The sequence below is a fragment of the Miniopterus schreibersii genome (assembly GCF_964146895.1).
Source record: "Miniopterus schreibersii genome assembly, chromosome: 4".
NCBI lineage: Eukaryota > Metazoa > Chordata > Mammalia > Chiroptera > Miniopteridae > Miniopterus > Miniopterus schreibersii.
Genome location: NC_138105.1, coordinates 13954362 through 13977095, shown reverse-complemented (window position 1 = coordinate 13977095; position 22734 = coordinate 13954362). Strand labels below are relative to the sequence as shown.

General features: G+C 51.8%; 1 protein-coding gene across 2 annotated transcripts in view; it reads left to right on the top strand.

The window, feature by feature from the left end:
- SH3RF2 (SH3 domain containing ring finger 2) overlaps positions 1 to 21685 on the top strand; it is a 113404-nt gene extending 91719 nt beyond the window's left edge. Inside the window, exons 9-11 of one of the 2 annotated variants that reach the window (XM_081137340.1) lie at positions 1259 to 1617; positions 5074 to 5370; positions 18047 to 21685. In XM_081137340.1, the coding sequence (XP_080993466.1) occupies positions 1259 to 1617; positions 5074 to 5337 (623 nt within the window). In that variant the 3' untranslated portion in view covers positions 5338 to 5370; positions 18047 to 21685. Of the gene's footprint in view, positions 1 to 1258; positions 1618 to 5073; positions 5418 to 18046 lie in introns of those variants that run through there. The other variant, XM_081137339.1, reaches the window with a different exon arrangement.
- The last annotated feature ends 1049 nt before the right edge of the window (positions 21686 to 22734 follow it).

Genomic DNA, 22734 nt, shown 5'->3' with positions numbered 1-22734 from the left:
GGAAGGCCACCTGTGGGTGGTGAGCATCCTGCTTCCCATGATCATATCCGGCTCGCAGAGTCACAGCGCAGAACATGGCCTTGGCACGGGCCCCCGTACTGGACATCGGTGACTGACTCACACACGTGTCCTCTGACTGGATGCCACCTGTGGCTCTCTAACACTGGACCCTTATGGTGAAAAGGCCACAGTGCTTCTCAGGGGTGTCTCCTCCCCCTGTCCCCGAGCACAGTGAGCTCCTAATTATTCCCCAAGTACCTACAGGACATATTCCCAGCAGATGGGGATCCTGTCCCCAGAGGACATGAGGGAAAGGAATGGCCTCCTTTTACTGAGGGGGACCATCTTTGTTAACCCCAAAAAAAAAAAAAAAAAAAAAGAGCTTAGGGAATGGCCAAAACCAAACTCCTAGACCTTGCATTTTTAGGGTTTGCTATCCTTTACCCACAAATAATATCTAACAGACACGGGCTCTTTACTAGGTCCCAGGCCCTGTCCTGACACTTGGCATACATCGTAAAAAGTAATCCTCACACCAGCTCTATGAGGGGCTGTTCTTAGCTCCGGTTTACAAATGAGGGGACTGCGGTGCAGGGAGGTGCGGTGACTGCCTTGTCCCAGGCTCCCTGGGAGTAGACCTGATTCCACGGCCTGTGATGAGAGGCTCATCCACACACACCCCCAACTCCGGAGTCACCTTTCCAGATGCGCTTCCATCCGGTGCCCCGTCTGCCTGCACACGCACTCTCTCCATATCCCAGCCACCCTCCCCCCTGAAGCCCCAGCTGAAAGCAGTCCCACCACCATACGCCTAAAGCTTTCGTTAGCTTCCTCAGGTAAGGGGTGTCTCTCGGTTTCCCTTCTCTCTCTTGTTCTCCGGCCTTTGTCTCCTCTCTGGTCTGCACGCCTCGGTGTCTGCTTCCTGCTGGGAAGGGGTCTCTAGGCCTGTCTTCTTCACTTTCCATCCTAAAGGTCCGGAGGGAGAGAGTGGGGGGGGGGGGAATGGAAGTCACATACCTCCCAACACCCGCCCCCACATTCAGCTCGCCCGTTATGCGCTGCCAGCGTCAGCAAACAGCACCAAGAATAGAGTAAGGTCACCTTTGAAAGACCCTGAGAGGATGTGCGTGCGGCCAAATTGAGAGAGCACTTAGCTATTCCGGGATATCAGGGTAGCCGCTCACCCAGCCCCAGCGGGCCTGCTGCCATGTGTCCCCCCCCGCCCCCCGGGCTGATTTCTCTGTCATGTGACCCCCAGATGGATCCCTGCAGAGACCGGTCCCGTCAGGGATCCCCACCCTCGTGGTGGGCTCGCTCAGACGCAGCCCCACCATGGTCGTGCGGCCTCAGCAGTTCCCGTTCCACCAGCCACAGGCGGCCCCCTCCTCGCCCCTGACGGTGGTGGCGGAGATGGGACCCAGGCTGGCCCCCACGGGGGAGCCCGCCCTCACGTGCGTCAGCAGGGGCGGCGACACCAGGATCCACTCTGCGGCCGGCTCCATCATCATGGAAGGCAAGGAGAGCCCCATCAAGAGCGAGCCTCCACCCAAACCGCCTGCCTCCGCCCCGCCGTCCATCCTGGTGAAGCCGGAGAACTCCAGAAACGGCAGCGAAAAGGTAGGAGGGAGCCCACCTGGGTGGGCGTGACTCGAGACCCCCGACGTGGCCCAGTGTCCCGGCTCCTAAGAGTCTCGGCTTAGTGGACAGGAATCAAAGTCACAGCCCCTGAGGAACCCGCACAAGCACCCCCTCCGCACCCTCACATCCGCCCTGGAGGCGTCACCCCCTCCGCACCCTCACATCCGCCCTGGAGGCGTCACCCCCTCCGCACCCTCACATCCACCCTGCAGGTGTCACCCCTCCGCACCCTCACATCCGCCCTGGAGGTGTCACCCCCTCCGCACCCTCACATCCACCCTGGAGGTGTCACCCCTCCGCACCCTCACATCCGCCCTGCAGGTGTCACCCCCTCCGCACCCTCACATCCACCCTGGAGGTGTCACCCCCTCCGCACCCTCACATCCACCCTGGAGGCGTCACCCCTCCGCACCCTCACATCCAACCCTGCAGGTGTCACCCCTCCGCACCCTCACATCCACCCTGCAGGTGTCACCCCCTCCGCACCCTCACATCCACCCTGGAGGTGTCACCCCCTCCGCACCCTCACATCCACCCTGCAGGTGTCACCCCCTCCGCACCCTCACATCCACCCTGCAGGTGTCACCCCCTCCGCACCCTCACATCCGCCCTGCAGGTGTCACCCCCTCCGCACCCTCACATCCACCCTGGAGGTGTCACCCCCTCCGCACCCTCACATCCACCCTGCAGGTGTCACCCCTCCGCACCCTCACATCCACCCTGCAGGTGTCACCCCCTCCGCACCCTCACATCCACCCTGGAGGTGTCACCCCTCCGCACCCTCACATCCGCCCTGCAGGTGTCACCCCTCCGCACCCTCACATCCACCCTGGAGGTGTCACCCCTCCGCACCCTCACATCCGCCCTGCAGGTGTCACCCCTCCGCACCCTCACATCCACCCTGAAGGCGTCACCCCTCCGCACCCTCACATCCACCCTGCAGGTGTCACCCCTCCGCACCCTCACATCCACCCTGCAGGTGTCACCCCTCCGCACCCTCACATCCACCCTGCAGGTGTCACCCCTCCGCACCCTCACATCCACCCTGCAGGTGTCACCCCTCCGCACCCTCACATCCACCCTGGAGGCGTCACCCCTCCGCACCCTCACATCCACCCTGGAGGCGTCACCCCTCCGCACCCTCACATCCACCCTGGAGGTGTCACCCCTCCGCACCCTCACATCCACCCTGGAGGCGTCACCCCCTCCGCACCCTCACATCCACCCTGCAGGTGTCACCCCTCCGCACCCTCACATCCACCCTGCAGGTGTCACCCCTCCGCACCCTCACATCCACCCTGCAGGTGTCACCCCTCCGCACCCTCACATACGCCCTGCAGGTGTCACCCCTCCGCACCCTCACATCCGCCCTGCAGGTGTCACCCCCTCCGCACCCTCACATCCGCCCTGCAGGTGTCACCCCCTCCGCACCCTCACATCCGCCCTGGAGGTGTTGCCCAGTCTCCTTTATGCTTCTTGAATATTTCATACATACGTCTTCAGAGGCACAAGGTGGCTTGGGAAAAACATGGCTTTGGCCTCAGACAAGTCGGGATTTGAACTCCAGCTCTGCTGCCTGCAAGCTGGTGACTTTGGCCAAAACACTTCACCTTTCTGAGACTTTTCTCTTTTTTTGCCTCACCTGTAGACCTAGAATGGTGTAAGAATAGTAACAGCCTCATGGGATTGGATTGGAGATTAAATGAGATAAGACGTGCACAGCGCTTACAGAGGGCGTGATACTTAATTGTTCAAGGTGTAGAAGAAGGTCCCACTGAATTATGACAACTCCAAAACTGTCACTGTGACCTCTGGGGCAGAGGTCAGATCTGTTAACTACCGCTTCAGGCCTTTTCCCACTGGAAGACGTGAGAGGTTTTGTAAAATGCTTATGTTCTCAATAATACCCTGGAAGCAGGAGTGACGGTGGACGGAGGAGGTGACATTAGGAAATTAGGCGATGCTTATTACCTCTTAGTTTATTGAGCGTCTCAGCATCACCACCACCGGCCCCCAGCCCGCTGCTCCTTGCTACACACTTACTGAAGGCACTGTGCTGAGCGCTCCGCATGTTCTATCTCATTTAACCCTGACAACAACCCTCCGAAGTAGGTGTTACTATTATCATCCACATTTAAAATGAGCAATTGGAGGCTTAAGGAGTTCAAGTGCATCACCCAAAGGCGCACAGCTGACACACATGAGTGTCTAGAGTGGAATCCAGATCGAACGCGAAAACTCATGCTCCTGACGCTCAGCTGTAGCTTATAGGGAATGGCTTTTGGAAAACGTTAGTGTTGACTGATGGAAACATCGGGAATGTTTTTTTCTGAATTGTAGCTTTTAAATAAATTAAAAATCTTCCAGGCCCTAGTTGCCCATTCCCCCAAGCTATTAGATACAGCCTTCAAACTGTAAGAGTTCAGGAAGTGCCCAAACCTCCACTAGCTATGGTCAAGGTCAAAAGTAGGAAGAAACTTGGATTCTCGGCGGGGGGGGGGGGGGGGGGGTAGGATCAAACTTCATGGAAAAAAGAAATCATTCCTAAGCAGTGCCACAGAGCACGTTATTAAGCCCTAAGAGAGGGGTTGACCAAAGCCAATACCTATTGGCACCAGGCAGGTAGATAACAGGCTAGGAGAGAGGTGGAAGGGAGGAGGAGAGGCCTGTGCAAACAGGAGACATGCCTCCCATGTGGACAGAGACTCCTAATCAGCTCCAGCCAGTCGTTGCCAAAATGGGGCACAGGCCCAGTGTGCCAGATCCCTGATTTTTTTTTACGAGACATATAAAAGACTGATTTTGATATGCAATCTCCCAATTTTCTAAAACCCTCAGACATTCTGCAGACTAAATTCAGCCAGCAGGTGTCCAGTTTGCAAACTGCTCTGAGGACTTCTCAGGCCATTACGGAGCTCTCTAGATGGAATCAGCGGGGTGGCCTCGGCAGGTGGTAGCCTTGAGATAGGCCTTCAAGGCATGCAGAGAGGAGAGAGGGGAAGTGAACTTCTTTCCAGAATAGATCATAGCCTCTGGCCTCAGGCCCTTTCCCAGGTAGGCCTACCAGATTTCCTCTAGGTCATTCCTCATGGTTCTTCAGCTCTCAGCTTAAGTAGCTCTGCTCCTAGGAAGCCTTCCCTGACTACCCCCCTCCAGCTTTAGCTTCCTACTCTTCTGCATTTAGCATCTATTCTTCCCCATCATGGCACTTATTGTCATAATTGTCTTTTAGTCAAGGACAGTTTTGTTCACTCTTGGGTTCACAGCTCCTAACGGGGTGCGTGGTGCGTAGTAGACCCACGTGCTTTCTGAATGAACATGGAAAGGAGGCTTTCAGGTCGGCACCTGTGAGGAGAAGCAGCAAGAACCGTGTCCCAGGGCACAGCAGCACGTCTCCCCCTCACCTGTGTCCCTTTGCTCTTTGCTCTCTTGCAGCAAGTGAAGACCGTGAGGTTTCAGAACTACAGCCCTCCTCCCGCCAAGCACAGCACCTCCGGAAAGCCTGACCAGCCAGCCGCCCCCAAGGGATCCCATCCTGAAGCCGCCCCCCTGGGCCCAGAGATGACCATCCTATTTGCCCACCGAAGCGGCTGCCATTCTGGACAGCAGACAGACCCCCGGAGGAAGTCAGGTTTCAGCAAGACGGCGACCCCAGTGTCCACTGCCTCAGCCACACAGACCATGTTTCCCAGCAAATGAATCTACAGGTGGCTTTTCCTAGACCCCAAAGAGGTGAATTGCATTTAAATACAGTCTGCCTCCACTGAGGGTGTCCTGCCATTCTTTGGGTCCTCGAGCCTGGGTCTTTGTTCTGCCCATTTTACCTCCGGGGAAGGAAAGGTGGGAGCAGGGATTCCTGCCCTGGGTGGGAGGAGAGATCAGGTGGCTTCCAAAATAATGATCCGAAGGAGCAAGGCCCCCTGCTCAGGCCAAAGAGTGGGAGCCCATCCGCCCACCCTGTTCCCAGCCTGGTGTGTGCCCTCACGGCCTGTGTTCTGTGTGGAATTTCCACGGTGTCCTAGGCGCTCAGGGGAGCACAGTGGTGGAATGTGGCCTTGCTCCTCTGACCTCACCACCATGCTCCCAACAAGCATCAGCACCGCTTCTGCCGTGTCCCGGGCCTGTACTCTGGCCACTAGCAGCCACCATATCTTTTCCCCTCCAAAGAGTCACAGCCCAGCGGCTGAGGGAGAATTTCTGGGAAGGGCGTGAGACGGATACTTTGAACGTTTTGAAACCAAAGGCCTTGTTCCAAACAAGAAGGTCAGAGAGAAAGCTGACTACCTGCTACCAAAAGATGACCCTGCTTTAGGCTTTCCAACCCATGTTCCCACGTTGAATCTGACACGAGGGGGAAACAGGAGGTGTGCAGCTGTGGGTGTGGGCCTGGGTGGGCCCGGGTGGGCCTGGATGGGCCCGGGTGGGCAGTGCGTCCTGGTTCTGTCGTCTGATTTCCCCAAGAGAGTACAGCATGCTTCAAAACAATGTGTCAGGGTGGGGATTTGGGTTTAGATAGATGATCTGTTTGCATTGCGACGATCTTTACTTTCTGATTCCTTCTCACGTGGGGCAGAGCAGCTGTTCCACTGGTTGACGGGTAGGAAAGGCGGCACTGAGAGTGGGAAGATGCCAGCCCATGGCTGGGGTGGGGGCACTTCTTAGAGGAAAGCCGCCCTAAAGGGACTGGACAAAGGAGGTCAGAGAGGAAAAGAAGAGGGAGGGTGAGGAAAATACCAGAGACAGACAGCGAGGGTGTGAGGAAAGAGAGAAAGCGAGAGGGTTGGGAAAAGCATCAGGAAAGAAGATGAGAGAAGAGAGATTGGCCTTGACATTCCCGACAGGTGGAGGAAAGGGCAGAGTCTGTAAAACGAGGTGACCTCGCTAAGAAGGGGCTGAAGTGAGCGGGACCACCCCGGCAGAGCCTTGTGAACAGGGGTGAGAGGGCATCCAGAGAGCCGAGGCAATGCTGAAGCCAGCCATTCGTTCTCATTAAGCTTAACTGCTGTGATTTCACACTTACTGCATGCCCATCCATGTGGGCACTTTAGTGCGTAAATGCCACTTGCTGCTAAGGGTGGGTGCCACTCGAAAAGGCAGGTCTGATTAGAATGTTCCCTTCTTGAAGAATTCCCAGTTCTTCAAGATCCCGATACAAAAACATATATTTTACATACTCGCCCGCACACACTTGACAAAGTGAATTGTCCACAGACTTTTCCAGGCCTTAATAAGACAAAAACAAAACCACAATCCTGTCAAGGAATAGTGTTGCAGATGCAAGACCTGTGTCTGACCCATGTCTGCTCCACAGAATCAACATGCCCAACTCCATGCCTCACTGAGCTAAATAATCCACATGGAGAGATGGGGAAAAGTCACAAGGACAGGGAAACACGAGGTGATTTGTCAAAATATGAGTTCCTACACCTCATCTGTACCCAAAAAAAGCACCCTTGATAAGTTTAGCAATCGAGTCTACATCCGGAGTGGCAGGTATAGGAAATGACCGGCCAACTCAAGCAATAGGTCCAGTTCATTCTTAACTGTTGGTTGTTAATTCTTAACAAGTAGGTTGTTTGGTGTAATAGGGACACAATCCATGCCTTCCACATGAAACCCCTCTCTGAAAACTGCAAACAACTCCAAAGGCGGGCCCCTCCCACTCCATCCAGCCTCTTCACCCGAGTCCAGCATCAAACCAAATCCCATCTCTGAGGAGTCTTATGAGGATTTGAAAGGGGCAGGAGGGTGTTATTTCCAAGTAAAAGTTGAACCCACTGGAGCCTCCAATCATTTATCCCACCAAAGTGTTTCAACATTGCCTGTGTGCCAGGCACCACAATGATCTCCACCATAACCTGACAGGCAGGTGTAAATTGTCCCCATTACAAAGCCGAGGGCACTGAGGCCTGAAGAGTAACCACAGATAATGGAGAGCGAGCCTGATAGCTGCCCACACCCCTGAGTTCAAGCTCTCTCACTTCAAAGCCCAACTTGGGGAGGATGCTGCATGAACCCAGGATGCTGACTCCAGACTGCTGGAGGCGGCATAGTGCCAGGGCCACAGATGGAGGCTCTGCAGCCCACAGGCTGGGTTCAAGTCCTCGTTTACCACCCACTGGCTGTGTGATGTTGGGCAAGCTACTTAGCCTCTCTGAGCCTTGCTTTCTTAAATCGAAAGGATAATAGTGCCCACCTCATTGGGCTGTTGTGAGGATTAGCTGAGATGACACTACAGGGTGACTTAAACCGAGCTGGCACAGAGTGAACACCCAACAAATGTTAGACTTGAATGTTTTTAAGAAAGCAAGCCATTGAGATTCCAGGTGAGAAAGTCTAACATAAGGACGCACCCAGGGCTGTGGTGTTAAAAGGAGACCAACATGGCCTAGTCGTGGAGGTCATAGCACAACATAAGCTGAGGCCTGGAGGCCAAGTGAGATTCAGATAGAGGGGTGGGAGAAAGGGTGTCCCAACCAGGCGAAGAAACATTTGGCAATTGAGTTTAAATGGAGCGAGGCAGGCAAGTTCTCTTATACTTAGAGGAATCCACTCCTCTGTGGAACATTCCAGGGATCCCAGGAAGAACCCTAGAACCTCACGTCTGAAGCCAAACATTCCATCCTGTGAGAGCCCTCTCCCCCAGCTAAGACTCAGAGTCCCTAGGCAGGGCGCCCCTTGGCCCTGTGATCAGACCTGGCACCTCAGCACTAGGGAGCTGCTGAGGGCAGACTCTGATGGGGGCAGGCAAGACATCTGAGGGGAGAAGGAGGGCACAACCAGCTGAGGGCAGACTCTGAGGTCCTTACTGGCCTGTCTGCTTCCCTCCTCAGGTGGGACCAGTTACACCACCTCTACCCTTCACCGTCCCATAGACAGGGCTTCTGGGGCTGGAAGAGTTTAAAGCAGTGCCCTACCTGTGAGGCGGTGAGATGCAGGACACATATGTGGCTCAAAGACTTCCAGCTTCCTTTGGAAATTCAGAAGATCTGTTCACACCAGGCCTGCCCTCCTGAGTGGCAGAATCCAGGGGGAGCTGGGTCAGGGCTAAGGCTGCTTCAGTCAAAGGACATGCCAGGGCTTCACTCGGTCACAGGACCTGCACTGAACTGGGCATGTTCCCCTAGAGACCTTGTGCTGGACTTGGCCTTCCAGAGTCCTCATAAACCCCTTGAAACTTAGAGCTGGATCCTTAGAGTCAGTAGAGACAGCTGATTCCGGGCACTCAGTCTCGGGAGGGTAGTGGGCCACACCTGGGCCCTGGAGAGTGTTGTTCAGTAGCCTCGAGGGGGGAGCCCGGCCTCTGTGTTTTCAGCAAGCTTCCCATTGACTCTTATGCACATAGAATGTGAGAACCGAACCTGCCTTTCTCATGTGTTATAGCAGAGCTGACACTCGGCAGGAGTATGGCCACACTGGCTGTTAGCACACTGAAACAGGCCTGTACTGATGGGTAACCAGGGCTCCTCTGAGCTCCCCAAGGCCTCGCCCCTCCTGCACCCTGGCCCCTCCTCCAAGTCTTCCCTTCACTCCACCGTCCAGGGGCCAAGGCCAGGTGCAGCTGAGACCGCGGGCAAGAAAGCTCATCATTCTGATTGGCAGCGCCTGTGCCACACCGGTTCAAAGTCTTGACTGTTACCCTGTTGTCAAGAATAAGACCCAGAGAGTCCCCAGAGGCTGAGGACACTGCTGTCAAGCCCAGCGCTCTTCCCAGCCCCACCCGCCACTGCCCAGCCCTCAACAATCACCTTCATCAAGCCCCCTGCTCCCCAGTCCACCTTTCCCAGCTGATACTTCACGGCCTTAAGCAATGCCCTTCAGGTCCCAGCTCCTCTCGCATGGGTTTGGCAGGCATGGGAGTCATTTGTTTCAATAAGATGAGCAGGCATCCAGGCTCCTCATCTCACCCGCCTCGTCCCCAGAGGCCAGCCCCACACCCCCAGCTGTCCTGGGGGGGGGGGGGGCGCAGCTGCGGTAGGCAGGATGGAAAAGCCCTTCTGAGTCTCTCCAGGTGGGAGCAAGTGCTTAGCAAGCTGGGCCCTCCTGGGCCAGCAGCTGCTGCCACTGACGCTTCTCCTGTTTACGCCTCAAGAGTAAAAGCCCCAGCTCTCCCTTTGGCTAAGAGCAGGGTGTGTTTGCGTTTGCAGCAGCCTCTCAGGCGACCACGAAAGACAGTTACTCAGGGAATGTGTTTGGCAGGCGGGACCCGACCAGAGGAGTTAATTCCGAAGATCCTTGCAGCAGGCGGGAGTCACTGAGAATCAGTCTCTCCAGGACGTTTTGCTTGAAATAATAGAGCAATGTTAAACCATCAGGCCATCTGTTTGCCAGGTCATAGTGTTGTGTCCTAGACCAGAACAGAAATAAAATGTCCCCAGGGAGCCTTCTGCCTCCTGGCCTACACTTTGACAAATAGAATGCAGCAGAGGTGGGATCAAGGTGACAGGTTGGGGGCATGGAGGAGCATTACAGATTTGCCCATCCATCCATCCATCCATCCATCCATCCATCCATCCATCCATCCCACAGCAGTATCCATCACCCACGCTGTCCCAGGCTCCGTGAGGGGAATGGGCATACAGTGGTTGACAGGTAAAATACACATGGCCCTCAAAGAGTGCGGTCCCTCAGTAATGTTTTCTGGATTTGAGGATCTCTTTTTGCTTTTCTCCCTTTTTAAATATTATATATATATATTTATTTAATTATATAAGATCATAAAACAAACAACTATACACCTACCACCTAGCTTTTTAAAAATAATTATTACCAATACCATTGAAGCCTGTGTGCGCTTCTCATATCTTTCTTCCCCTTCTCCCACTCTCCTCCCAGCCACTGTCCTAAACTCCATGCTTGTCGTTCTCTTGTAAATTCCTCACACGTGCAGCTCACGGTGGTGCTCAGTAAACACCAGTCAAAGCAAATATTGCAACCTGGGGCCTTAGTTACCCCTCCTGAGTATCCAAAATCCCACCTGGCTTCCATCACTGGGATTCTGAGCTTTTGATTCATTGCTAGGAATTGAGATTTTGATGCCCCAGCATGTCTGGTTTTGAAAAGTTCTAGTTTAGAGGGATTTGTACAAGAATTCTTCCAAGTACAGCTGTTTTGGGAGATCTTGTTGCTCCTGAATAGAGAAAATATGGGTTGGGGCCCAAATTGTTGGAGCACAGGGCTTTCTAGGCAGCTCTCCTCTGGGCCTTGCCTGGCACCTCTGGGTAGCTGACTGCAGAAACCAGAAGCAGGTCCTCAGAATCTGAAACTGAAACAGATCTTGTTGCTGCTACTGACAAGTTCCCCTAAGAACCTTGTGAAGTATTCGGGGGAAACCTCCTTCTGTCCCCAGACTACAGATCAAAACACTGAGACTCAGAATGTTTCAATGCCTTGCTTAAGGTCACATAAGTAGTTTGAGGTGGAAGGGAGACTATATATATATATCATCATTCAGCAATAATTGACACCATTTACTGAGCACCTACTATGTGCCAAGCACTTTACATGCATTACGCCATCAAATCCTACCCAACCCAATGAGGGGAGGGTCTGCTGTTATCCCACTGTAGAATTAGAATTAAGCACTCAAGTGACTTGTCCAAGGCAGCAAGGACTAGATAAAACCCAGGACTCTAAGCCCAAACTTTAGTCTTATCTCGCCACATCCCTCTTCTTTAATGGCAACTATAAACACATTACATGGTTGAGTTTGGAGAGGTTGGACAAGTGGGCATGTAATGCTGAGATCATAGGCATGAGGATGGAGACAGGGGTGGGAGGATGCTTTAACTCAGAGTCAAGCCCTCCATTAAAACGACAAGGGTCTTGTCATCTGAGAAGCAGGGGTGGGAAGGAAGGTAACAGAGTGCTCTATACAGAAAACCCCAAAGCAATTCTACCCCTGCTGCAAGGGCAGCCAGACACAGCCAAGCAAATTGAAAAAGAACTGAAGCTTACAGTGTGGTTCTGGATCATTGACGTCAAAACGCAATGATCGCTGTGCATCCCTAGATCTCTCCCTCTTCGTGAGTTCATTTCTGGTTTGGCCTGTCCTCACTGTAAGGGGTACAGAGCACAACGGGATATGATTTCCAAAATGGCCCCCACTTTCGACTTCTCCTTGGAAACAAGAGGGCTCAAGAGCTGACATTGTGCAGTGGTCCATGCTGGTATTTATCCAGAGTTCAAAGGCAATTGCTTTAGGGGGTAAATACATCCCCACAGATGCAAACTAATTATGCAAATAGGGTCACTGCTGGATGGACAAGAACTGAGCCTGGGAAGGACTAAGAGGATGCCAGCCAGGACCCAGGGAAAATGGCAAAAGGCATTTGCAAAGGCCGTTTTGTGTATCCTCAGCTAACGCTATTAGAAAAGCGCTAGCGTGACCCACTGACTTGATGAAGGCCATTTGCAACGCCAGAGCCTGACTGCTGGAGAGGCCAGCAGTGTCCTAGAGGCCAGAGCCATCCTCATGTCCTTGCCATGGAAACGACTCCCTGGACCATCCAAGAGGATGGTGAGAGCTGTTTTCATTCAGGAGACCCTCACAAATAAGCAAAAGCAAGCTGGAATCAAAATGTAAGGAAGGGGGCAGTGAAAATGCCTGGAAGACCAAAGGGAAAGTCAAATAAATATCACCTTCAAAGGGTTATACCCCGATTCCTGCCCCCTCCCCCCAGTTCCTTGGGGAGAGATGTTTTCCATCTCAGTCCAGGAGAGCCAGAGAACTGCATTGCAGGAACAGGACACGTCAGCCACAGCTCGAGAGAGATAGCAGCAGCCTCCAGGGCAAGGAACAGAGCAGCCAGTCAGAGGGGTGACACTGTTTGGAAGGGAAGGCTAATTTTAGATATCAGAACCACATTTCCAAAAGCTCCATTTGCACATTCTATTTATGAGTGGAATTCTTTTATAAGCTTAAGTTGTTTTTAGATGTTGGCAGGTTTGCGAGCTTAGGCCTTCATCATGGAGACCTCCAACAGAGGACTGGATTTTAAAGCATCCGTCAACGAGGATTTGGGGGTAGCTAAATTGCCAGCCCACTAGAACCTTACAAGATACAGAGAAGCAATATAAAATAATATAATTAATATAATAATATAATATAATATAATATAATATAATATAATATAATATAATATAATATAATATAATATAATATAATATAATATAATATAATATAATATAATATAATATAATATAATATAATATAATATAATATAATATAATATAATATAATATAATATAATATAATATAATATAATATAATAGTGAGGATAATGGGCTTTGGAACCGAATCATCTGGGGTTTTGGCCCAGCTTTGTCACTAGTTATGTTTCCTTTGGCAAATGATTAAAGAAACTTGGAAAAGTTACACCACCTCCCTGAACCTGTTTTCTGTAAAATGGGGATCAGTCTCTCCACCTCAGAGGTTCTGGAAGGATTAGAGGAGATGGTGCAAGTGCAGCTCTGATCGTGGCACTGGGTGCATGGACGCGTTCAGTGAGCGCCAGCTGTTCCCAATAAGCGGATGGGGGCACAGTTCAAAACCAGGGAGCGTGATAAAGCCCTGGGCTCTGTCGTGCAGGCGGAAGAAAGGGAGTGGCAGCAACGAGGGGGTTTCGGCTGTCAGGAGAGCTTCACTGAGGAGAAGCAGGTCCTGCAAGGTGGTAGGCAGCTTGGAGAAGTGTTACGTGGAGAGGGAGGCACCTGGGTTCCGGAACCGCGTGTCCTTGAGTTCAAATCCTGGCCCCACCACTTCTTGGCTGTGTGGCCTTGGGCCAAGTTAACTAACCCCCCTGAGACTTCATTTCCTCCCCTGAAGAGTGGAAACAGTAACGGGCACTTTGTAGGGCCTGGGAAGATCAAGGGAGCCGGGTAGGCCCGAAGCCCGGGAGCAGAAGGGACCCTAGAAGTGGCCGCTGCTGGAGAAGGAGCCTGCAGGCGTGACCAAGGCTTGAAGGCGGGTGAGCTAGGGAAACGCTAACTCTAAGAACAGAATCTCAGTGGCCGCCACACGTTAGATGTGTGCTAAGTGCCAGGTACTGAGGTAACCCGGTCAAGGGGCAGTTACAGGGTGGCCAAGGACAGTGAGTCAGGTGACTAAATTCCCCCCTGGGTCACCAAGGGCCAGTCATTCAACCTCCCCAAACTGTAGCTCCCTCGCCTGTAAAATGCAGGTGCTAGTTGTGTTTTCCTTGAGTGCTTTGGGGGAGATCAAGCGAGATGATGTGAATGAGGTCATCGACACGGTGCCCGGCACATAGAAAGCGCTCTGCAGTCAGTTATCATTGCTGTTTACATGCATTTGCTCCTTTGATCCTCACAAGCACCCCAGGAGTTAAGTGTCATTGTCCCCTATTTATACATCAAGCAGCTGAGGCTCAGAGAGCCAATCACTTGCCTGGGGTCACAGGGAGGAAGCAGTGGAGCGGGCTCTGAAGTCACTTTGCGCTCCTCGCCTTTCAGATAAGCTGGTAAATGGCACCGGGGTTGAAGCAACATGACAATTATTTTTAAATGCTTCTTATGCCATAGCCCTCATCTGTCTTTTCTCTTCTGGCTGTCCCCGTGACCTCGCCCCCTCACCTGTTGGTGATTTAAGGTTTAGGGTTGTCTGCGGCCCCGGATGCCGACCGGGAGCACACTGGTGCTGCCCCTCTTGGGGACTTGCAGCTTCACAAGGTTAACGGGGTTTAGGAAATGTCTATTCTGATTTGCAAATAGGTCCGACACAGACAGGCTTCCAGCTGGCTGGCGATTTCAATAACAACCCCTCCTCCTTGGTGCCAATTAACAGAAATTAAATGTCCCTGGCACACTTTGTAATTCAGAAAATGCATGTGCTGATGAGTCAGACCCCTGCTGGACATGTCATTATGACCAAGGGCTCCAGGCCACCGTCCCACCTCTCACTCCATCTGCATTTAAAGTCGCGGACCCTTTTCTTCCTGTGTTGAAATCAGTGTCACCTCATTCGTGTTCATTATACGAGCATTGCTTGACCACCTACTGTGTGCCAGCTTTTGTTCCCTACATTTGGGGTATTACCGTGAACAATGCAAGTAAGGTCCCTGCCTTTGTGAAGGGGGGTGAATGGCAAACAGAATTATTTCTACATGACATATTATAGGAGACAAGGCGATGGGACAGAGAATGGCTGAGGGGTCTGAGCGATCTGGTAAGGGTGGCCAGGAGAGTTTTCTCCCAGGAGGTGACACTTGAACTGAGATTTGAAACCTAAGGAGGAACCAGACATACCGAGTGACAAGGCGAACAGGAACCAGTTCAACACGTCGAGGAAATTCATTTGTTACTCAGATGGTTTTGATCGTACAATAAATAGGTGTTGAGTGAGTGGAGGGTGCCAGCAGGGCCTTCATAAGAAGGATGACTTGCGGGTGACGTCACAGCACTTTTCTCCGGGACTGCGGGAGCTTAAGAACTCACCTTCCTCCAAAGGAGTTGGGCCTCGCAGCTCCTTGACAGCTGCACAGCCAGTCAAAAGCAATCTGTCATTTTTTTTAAGCAAAGTGGTTGTTAGGAATTGTGTAGACAAGACGTGAAATGTCATCTCATTTGTTATTATTAGGATATATTTATTGAATTTCCACGCCCACTTATTCGTTTGAAAATACTTATTGGTTGTTAGTTGTGAGTCTCTCTCCCTGTCCCCCACCCTCACTCCTCATTCCCTCTCCACCCCTCTCCTCGTCTTCCCCCACCTTTCTCTGGCCCAGCAGTTAAGACCTCAGGCTATAGAACTGGAACAACTCGGTTGTATTTCAAGTGTGACTCTGTGTGACTTTGGGCAAGTCACTTCACCTCTCTGAGTCTCAATTTTCTCATCCATAAAATGGAATTAAAAAATAAAGGCCACCCGACAATGACGATATGAAGTAAATACTGAGCTATCATCAGCCTCGTCTTGTAGGTTAGGATGTAAGATTTTAAGAACTCACTTCAGGAAACTGAGGCTCGGATTCTTAACACAAAAGAAACTCTAGCAATGAGTGTGACAATGAGACCGCCGGATGATCTGTATCCACCTGGAGGGTTTCCCATTGAGATCATCAAGAAGCAGGATCACAGTAAATAGCCTTCAAGACGTCTCTTAATTTATAATAATACTTGTGAGCCAGCAATCATAGGCCCCTGCTATGTGCCACACACTGTTCTATGTGCTTTACGTACATGGACTGATTTAAAAATCTCGCCACGACCATACAAAGTAAATATTGTTACTATCCCCATATTGCAGATAGGGAAACTGAGACCTGGAGCAATTAAGTAATTTCCACAGGGTCACACAGCTAGGAATTCGAGTTTAGGAATAAAACCGGGCAGTCTGACTCAGGTCTGCGCTGCTAGCCAACCGCATGCCACCTCGTTCAAGCTGGGATGCAAAGCTTTCCTGAATTTTCTCCTTCAGATAGACTTGTCTTCCGAGTGCTCAGTACACAGACTTATCACCGGCCTAATCCTAAATCCCCAGCCTGTAGGCATAGCACTAACAAGGGCTGCCACCCAGCACCGCACAGTGCCTACTGTAGGTGGATGCACGCCTCCTGCCATTGATGGGATTTTCAGGTGCCTCTTAAAATGTCAGTAGATCTTAGAGTTGAGGTTCTTTCTACACCATTTAGCACAACCTGGAAGGTCAGATCAATGTGCGGCCAGCCTTCCCTGGGCAGTTGCTCCCTTATTACTTTCCTGCCCCTGCACTCCCTCAGAAACGCTACATCACGACAAATGTCGTTAAAAGAGCAAACAGGGGCAGGAATCCCAAAAAGCCTCGCCTCCCACCCGGGGGGCATTATCCCAGCTTCTGATGCCAGGCCTGATCCGCAGATCGAGGCGGCCGTTTCCGGGCCCACCGCGACATAAGTAGGCAGGCCACCTCCAGAGGCCCGGCACCCGCCTAGGCACGGGGGAGAGAAGCGGTCTCCGTCTAACACGGGCGCCTTCCCCTTCGAGGACTAACAGCCGCGCAGGGCGGGATGAAACTCCCGCCTGAGTTTGGTGGTGCACAGCGAGGACTCACAGCTCCAAATCCATGTGCCTTTTGTGGTGGTGGTTGTTACTCCCACCAGAGGATATTTTTCCATAGATTTTTAGAGAGAGTGGGAGGGAGGGAGGGAGGGAGGGGGAGAGAGAGAAGCATCGATGTGAGAGAGACACATTGATTGGTTGCCTCCTGCACACACCCCTACCCAGGTGGGAGATCAAACCAGGTATGTGGCCTTGACCGGGATCAAACTTACAACCCTCCCGTGCATGGGCCAGCACTCTAACCACTGAGCCACACCAGCCAGGGCCCATGTGACTTCTTGGTGTGGGGGACGCAGAAGGCTTCCGAATAATCACAGACTTCGTCAGGCCTGCTTCTCCCGTGGAGTGTGACGCAGCCCCCGGCTCTTACTTGCTGCGATGCTGAGTGGGGCGGGCGGCAAAGGGGTTAGTGCCTCGTGGCACCTGCAGGCTCCGAGAGCTCGGTTTGAGCCCAGCGGTGGCTGCCTGCTGGAAGCTCGGGCTCCTCCCGTACCCCAAGTTTCTGGAGCCACAGATCACGGTTCTGCCTTTGGAGAGGGGGAGTTCTGCTAAGACTCCCCAAATTGGCGCTTCCCATAAACATGGCCGGTAAGATCTGACTGTCCCACGCCACCCCTCCAAGAATGAGGCTGTGACCGTCTATTAAAGTTCCCCCAGAGCCCTTGGTGAGAAGAGAAATCAAACTTCAGATGAAAGAAATTGGGCAGGAGATGGAAAACTCCGCCTCCCACTCACTTCCCGTGTTCCTGGGTTTTCATGGGAACTCACTTGCGGACAGACTCCGAGGCTGGGTCCTGTAGAAGGCAAGTCTTTCTAAATGTTATTGGACCGATTTCCTATCATCCCGTCCCCAGCATGGTCAGCGGGGACTGTGTTTGCCAAGACCAAGCGCTGGCAGCAGAGTCACAGGGGGCAGCCGACTCCTGTGATGCGCATTCGGACCCGCCCTCGCCTGGACCCGTGGGGGCGGAGGGGGGACTGGCTGCACTTGCTTGTGACCATTCTCGGCCTCAAGGGGCAAGGGCTGGTCGGGGAGGGGAGGACATTGGTTACATATGCGGGGCTGATAGAGATGCAGGTTGAGTTTGGTAACCAAAATAGAATATCTGAGGCCTTGGAGAAATCCTGGTGTCTTGTGGGTCTTAACTTTTTTATTTTTAAAAGAATTTGTGACTTATAAAAATGTTGCTAAAATAGTACAAAGAAGTCCTGCGCACCCTTCAGCTAGGTTCCCTAGGTATGAACATTTCACTGTTTTGATTCTCTCTCTTATATAGATGTATAAGAATTTTAGAGAACTACAGTCCCCCCAGGACGCATTCACGAGAGATTCCGAATTGTTTCCCCCTCACAGGCCCTGCCTTGGTCGTCTTCCAGGAGGACCTAGCCACAGCGGGGAGACTGGCGAGAACCACCGATCTGATCGGACGGAAACCCCTCGGCGGAGAGTTTGTGGACCCTGTGATACTGCTTGGACCTCGGGATGGTGCAGGACAACCAACGGGCTGGCCTCCAAACAGAGGGTGACAGGAGAGGGAACCGATCTCTCTTCACCCCCAGTATCAATGGGGGGGGGGGGGGCCAGGAGAGAGAAGAGCAAGTACGCCGTGTGCTGTTTCAGGTGACACCAGGCTCCCGTCCCTCCTGTTACCTTGTTCTGTTATCAAAGCCAAACTCGATCGTGCCAATTTGTCACACCTCGGCCGCTGGCTGACAAATGACATCGAGTGCCTCTCGGCTCTGTGACCGGCCTGTCTCTCCGGCTCGGATTCAGAGCAGCGCGGGGAAGAACACAATGTTCCCCTTGCGGGTGTCGGGCCGGAGAGGCCGGTGCTTCCTCACGGTGGCCCTGACCTTCACCCCTCCCGACTCCTGGCCCAGCGCCCTGCCTCCCTCCGCCACGTCCCCAGCCTTTTCCGTTCCCATTCCATCCTGTCTTCCTCCGACACCTCCAGCTCCAGGGGGTTTCTGCTAGAACATCCCAACCAGGGAAGCAAGGACTTGGCACTTAAAGAATCGCAGCCCGTGATGTCGTGAGAGAGACGCCACAGACTGCAATGCTTACAGAGGCTGTTTCAGGGCTGAAGGTACAAGCATGCATCCTTTCTTGTTCAGAAATGAGTCACCCTGAAGGACAAGTCATTAGAAGATCGTCTACCCCTGGTTTTTAAAAATTGTAATTTTAAGTCATCTGTGCTAACACAGATAAATGCAACTCAAAGACGCCCTGAGGCTCTTTGAGCCATTCATTTTCCCCTTAACTTAAGGCATCAAGAAGAATTTCATTTTTAAAGTGCGTGCTCTCCTGACGACCAAAGCCCAGGACAGGAAGGCGGCAGCCTTGGATAGGTCGGCTGTTGTAAAATTCAGGATCATGGCCTGGCACGGAAGCACCCTCGGTCTCCCATCCGGGCCTGCTTGTAAGCAGGAGCAAACATCAGGCCGACCGTGAGCAGAGGAAGGATTGCATTTTGTGGTTACAGAAATGTTTTCTTCTACGTAAAGCTGGCACCCATCTCTTCACAGGGCTTGGATTTCTTAACCACACCCTCCTCTCGGTTAACCTCAGGGGCAGCAAGAAGCCCCAAAGTATTGGCTTCATCTGCCAAGTGGTGAGTGAGAAAGGCAATATGGTGAGACCACAGACAGGATAATTCAGGGACGACGTCTCCTCACACATGGTCAGGGATGGCACTGCCAACTGTCAGTCATCCCTTCTCTCTCAGCTACTAGGACTGAAATACAGGTTACATTTCCTCTGGGATGAATCCGGGTTTGGTTGGCTCCTTGATAGCGTCAGCAGCAATGAGTACAGAGATGCCGCCTTCAGATTCTGCAACCTACGTGTTAGCACCATGAGGCCTTACAGCCCACCTGTAAACAGATTTCCAGGACTGCATTTTCCAGGGGAAAGTCATAGAATGTCAGAGTTGGAAGGAAGTTTACTTTATAGATGATATACAGAGGGGTTAGGTAGGGGCAAGCGGCCCATACAAAAGCAAGTTCTATAAACCGGGGGAGGCTAGCTTCACGCCACACTGGCTGATGACAGCCTTGTCTTCCAGGCCGTCTTGCTCAGGCTTTCCCCTTACACTGGCTTACCCCCCTCATATTTAAAGCAAGGGAACCACCACTCTTGATTTTTACACTGGCTGGTTTCTAAGTCGTCTCTGGGAACGTTCCAGGATTTATGGTGGAAAGTTCCTTGGAGAGTTAGCTTTTCCCTTGAACCTGCCTAACCAACAAACCAAATATTTTCTTAAAAACACAAAATGAAGAATCTGATTTCTTCCCAGCCAAACCCAGACACTTAAGAAAAACTCCTCCAGATCCTAAAGTTTTCATGTCTGGACTGTCAGTTCCAGGATATAGATTCCAAATAATCACGAGTCAAAACGTAGTGGAGGTGGTGGGGCTGCAGGCAAGGATGAACTATAATGATTGGAATGAGGTCAGCACAAGCCCTGGCCCGTGTGGCTCAGTTGGTTGGATGTTGTCCGGAGCACGGAAAGGTCACTGGTTCAATTTCTGGTCAGGGCACGTGCCCAGGTTGTGGGTTCGATCCCCAGTTGGGATGCGTGCAGGAGGCAGCTGATCAATGTTATGTTCTCACATCGATGTTTCTCTCTCACTCTCACTCTCCCCTCCTCTTTCTCTAAAATCAGTAAAAACATATTTACAAAATAGAATGCAGTCAGGCCAGTTTACCCCAGAGTAGAGTGCTAACCGTGAGGTTCGAGTTTCATCTGCTGGAACCGTTGCTTCTTATTACTACACACTGGGTCAGAGGGAGAGGGCGTTGTTTAGGGAAAAAACGGAAAGAATGGAAGGGGAGAAAAGTCTCTCCTCCATGGAAAATACAAGCAGAAAAGCTATAGACTCTCTGTCTCTCTACTTGGTTTTTTTGTTTGTTTTTTTAAGTACAGAGTTTTTAATAGACCAAAAGAGAATCTTTACGAGGAAATGTGTGTGCAAATAATGTTTATAAAGAGAGTATATAATATGTTAGTGATTATGGACTATTGTATAAATAAACCTTAGATATATAAAATATATAAACGTATAAAAAATCCTTTTATAGGGTAGTGGACACTTAAGGACTTCCAAACTTTTCATGTCTTTGTCCTAAGTAGAGTCCCAGGGTGGCGGCTTATTGCCTTAGCACAGGCCGCCGTGAAGCCGAGAGCTTTGGTGGGGCTTGTTCGTTGGTTTTCTGGTTCTGTAACTGTTGCTCGTATGGGTGACTGTGCAATGTGTGCTGCGTGTGTCGGTGGTGTTCACCCACATGGGGTCATCGGAGGCCCTCTCCGCACTTTGCATCTTGGAGAAGCAAACGGAACTTCCCAGCGAGAAGCAAGCACAGAGAGCATGCCTCCCTGCCGGGAACTGGGAGCTGGCCCCCGGCAGCTTGCCGTCAGGCCGAGGAGACGGAGGCTTTGTATCAGCGCTGTCTTGCGATTAAGTACCTGGTGCTGGACATCTTTTCTCTGGGAGGAGTCACCTGCTTTGGCGAAGCCCTTCTCTTGCTGGACGTGACATGTTCTAGAGGAGACCAGAAGAAGGCCCTAAACCACCCTGCTTCAGGACCACACTCCAGCACCAGACTTCAAGGAACTCTCCACGCGCTAGTTCTCCGTTTTATGTTCTTGACTCGGTGATACAGACCCGATGCTTTCAGAGCCCAGGGTTTTACTTGTTTGGGCGTGTGGCTCTAAGGAAGCGTTAAGTTTGCCTTTACCACCCAGGCTGATCAGAAGGAGGAAAGGGGGAGGGAAGGGGGCTCCTCTCACACCTCCTGCATCAGCCAGAGGAGTGGGCCGGGAACGGTGCACAAAATACCATCTGCTCTCCGCGCAGGGAGGGCTCGCTCATGTGGAAGTGGAGCGATTACCCGAGTCTCCTTTGCCAAAAACGCATGTTGTTCCCAGCTGTGAGCTTGTGAAGCCCGATATGTGCTTTAATAGAAAACAATAAAACAGGTTTATTTTCACGTAATAGAGCTGTCCCGCAGGCCTGGTTTTCTCAGTAGCTGGCTCGGACAGGGGAGTACTTCGTCAGAGATTAAACATCAGCATCGAGCATTTAATCTTCCCAAAGGGCTGTGGTTCTGGCAGCTGCTCTGGACATCCACGAGGGAGGGCTGGGAGGAGAGGACTCCCTTTGGAGGGGCACTGCTTGGTTTCGGTGGGGATGGCTGACACCTCCTCTCGACCAGGCTGAGTCACCAGGTCGTACAAGCCCAGGTTGTACAACCACGAGGGCCCACAGAGACCCCTGGGCCAGAAGTCTCTGCTTGCTTAGCACAAACGCTAGGAGCACAGTCTCAAGAGCCTGGCTGCCTGTCGCTTACCAGCTGTGTGGCGTTGGGCAAATCACTCAACCTCTCTGTGGCTCCAGTTCCTTTTCTGGAAAATGAAGATATAACAGCACCTACCTGAGGGATGTTAAGGATTAAATGCCTGAAAACATGTAGAGTGTTTCGAACAGTGCTTGGTGCATACAAGTACTCAGTAGAATTCACGTTTTGCCACCACAAGATTTGCCATATCCACCAACCATCCATTTTTATTTTTTTACTTTTTAAAAATGTTTTATTAAATTAATTGGGGTGACATCGGTTAATAAAATTATGTAGGTTTCAAGTGTACAATTCCATAATACATCCTATATCATATTATTATTTTACTTAATAGTCTTTCTTTAATTGACTCCATTTCAATTTAAAATTTAATTAAAAACTTTATATCTCAACAGTGAATGGAAAACTGGTCTAATGTGCCAGGAGCACCAGGTAGCCGCAGAGCAGCCCGCGTCCTGAGTCCTGCGACTTGTTAGCATCCTCACAGCCCTCTGAGGTTAGCGCTGTCATTTTACAGATGAGGAAACTGAGGCACAAGAGTAGCAAATTTGCCCACAGTTACACAGTTAGAATATGAAGGAGACAGTTCAGGCTTCCAAAGCCAGGCTCCTCAGCACCGCGCTGTGCAGCCCCCTAACAAAAGCAAGAGTATTCTGCTCACACGGTAGACGGTGGGTGTATTA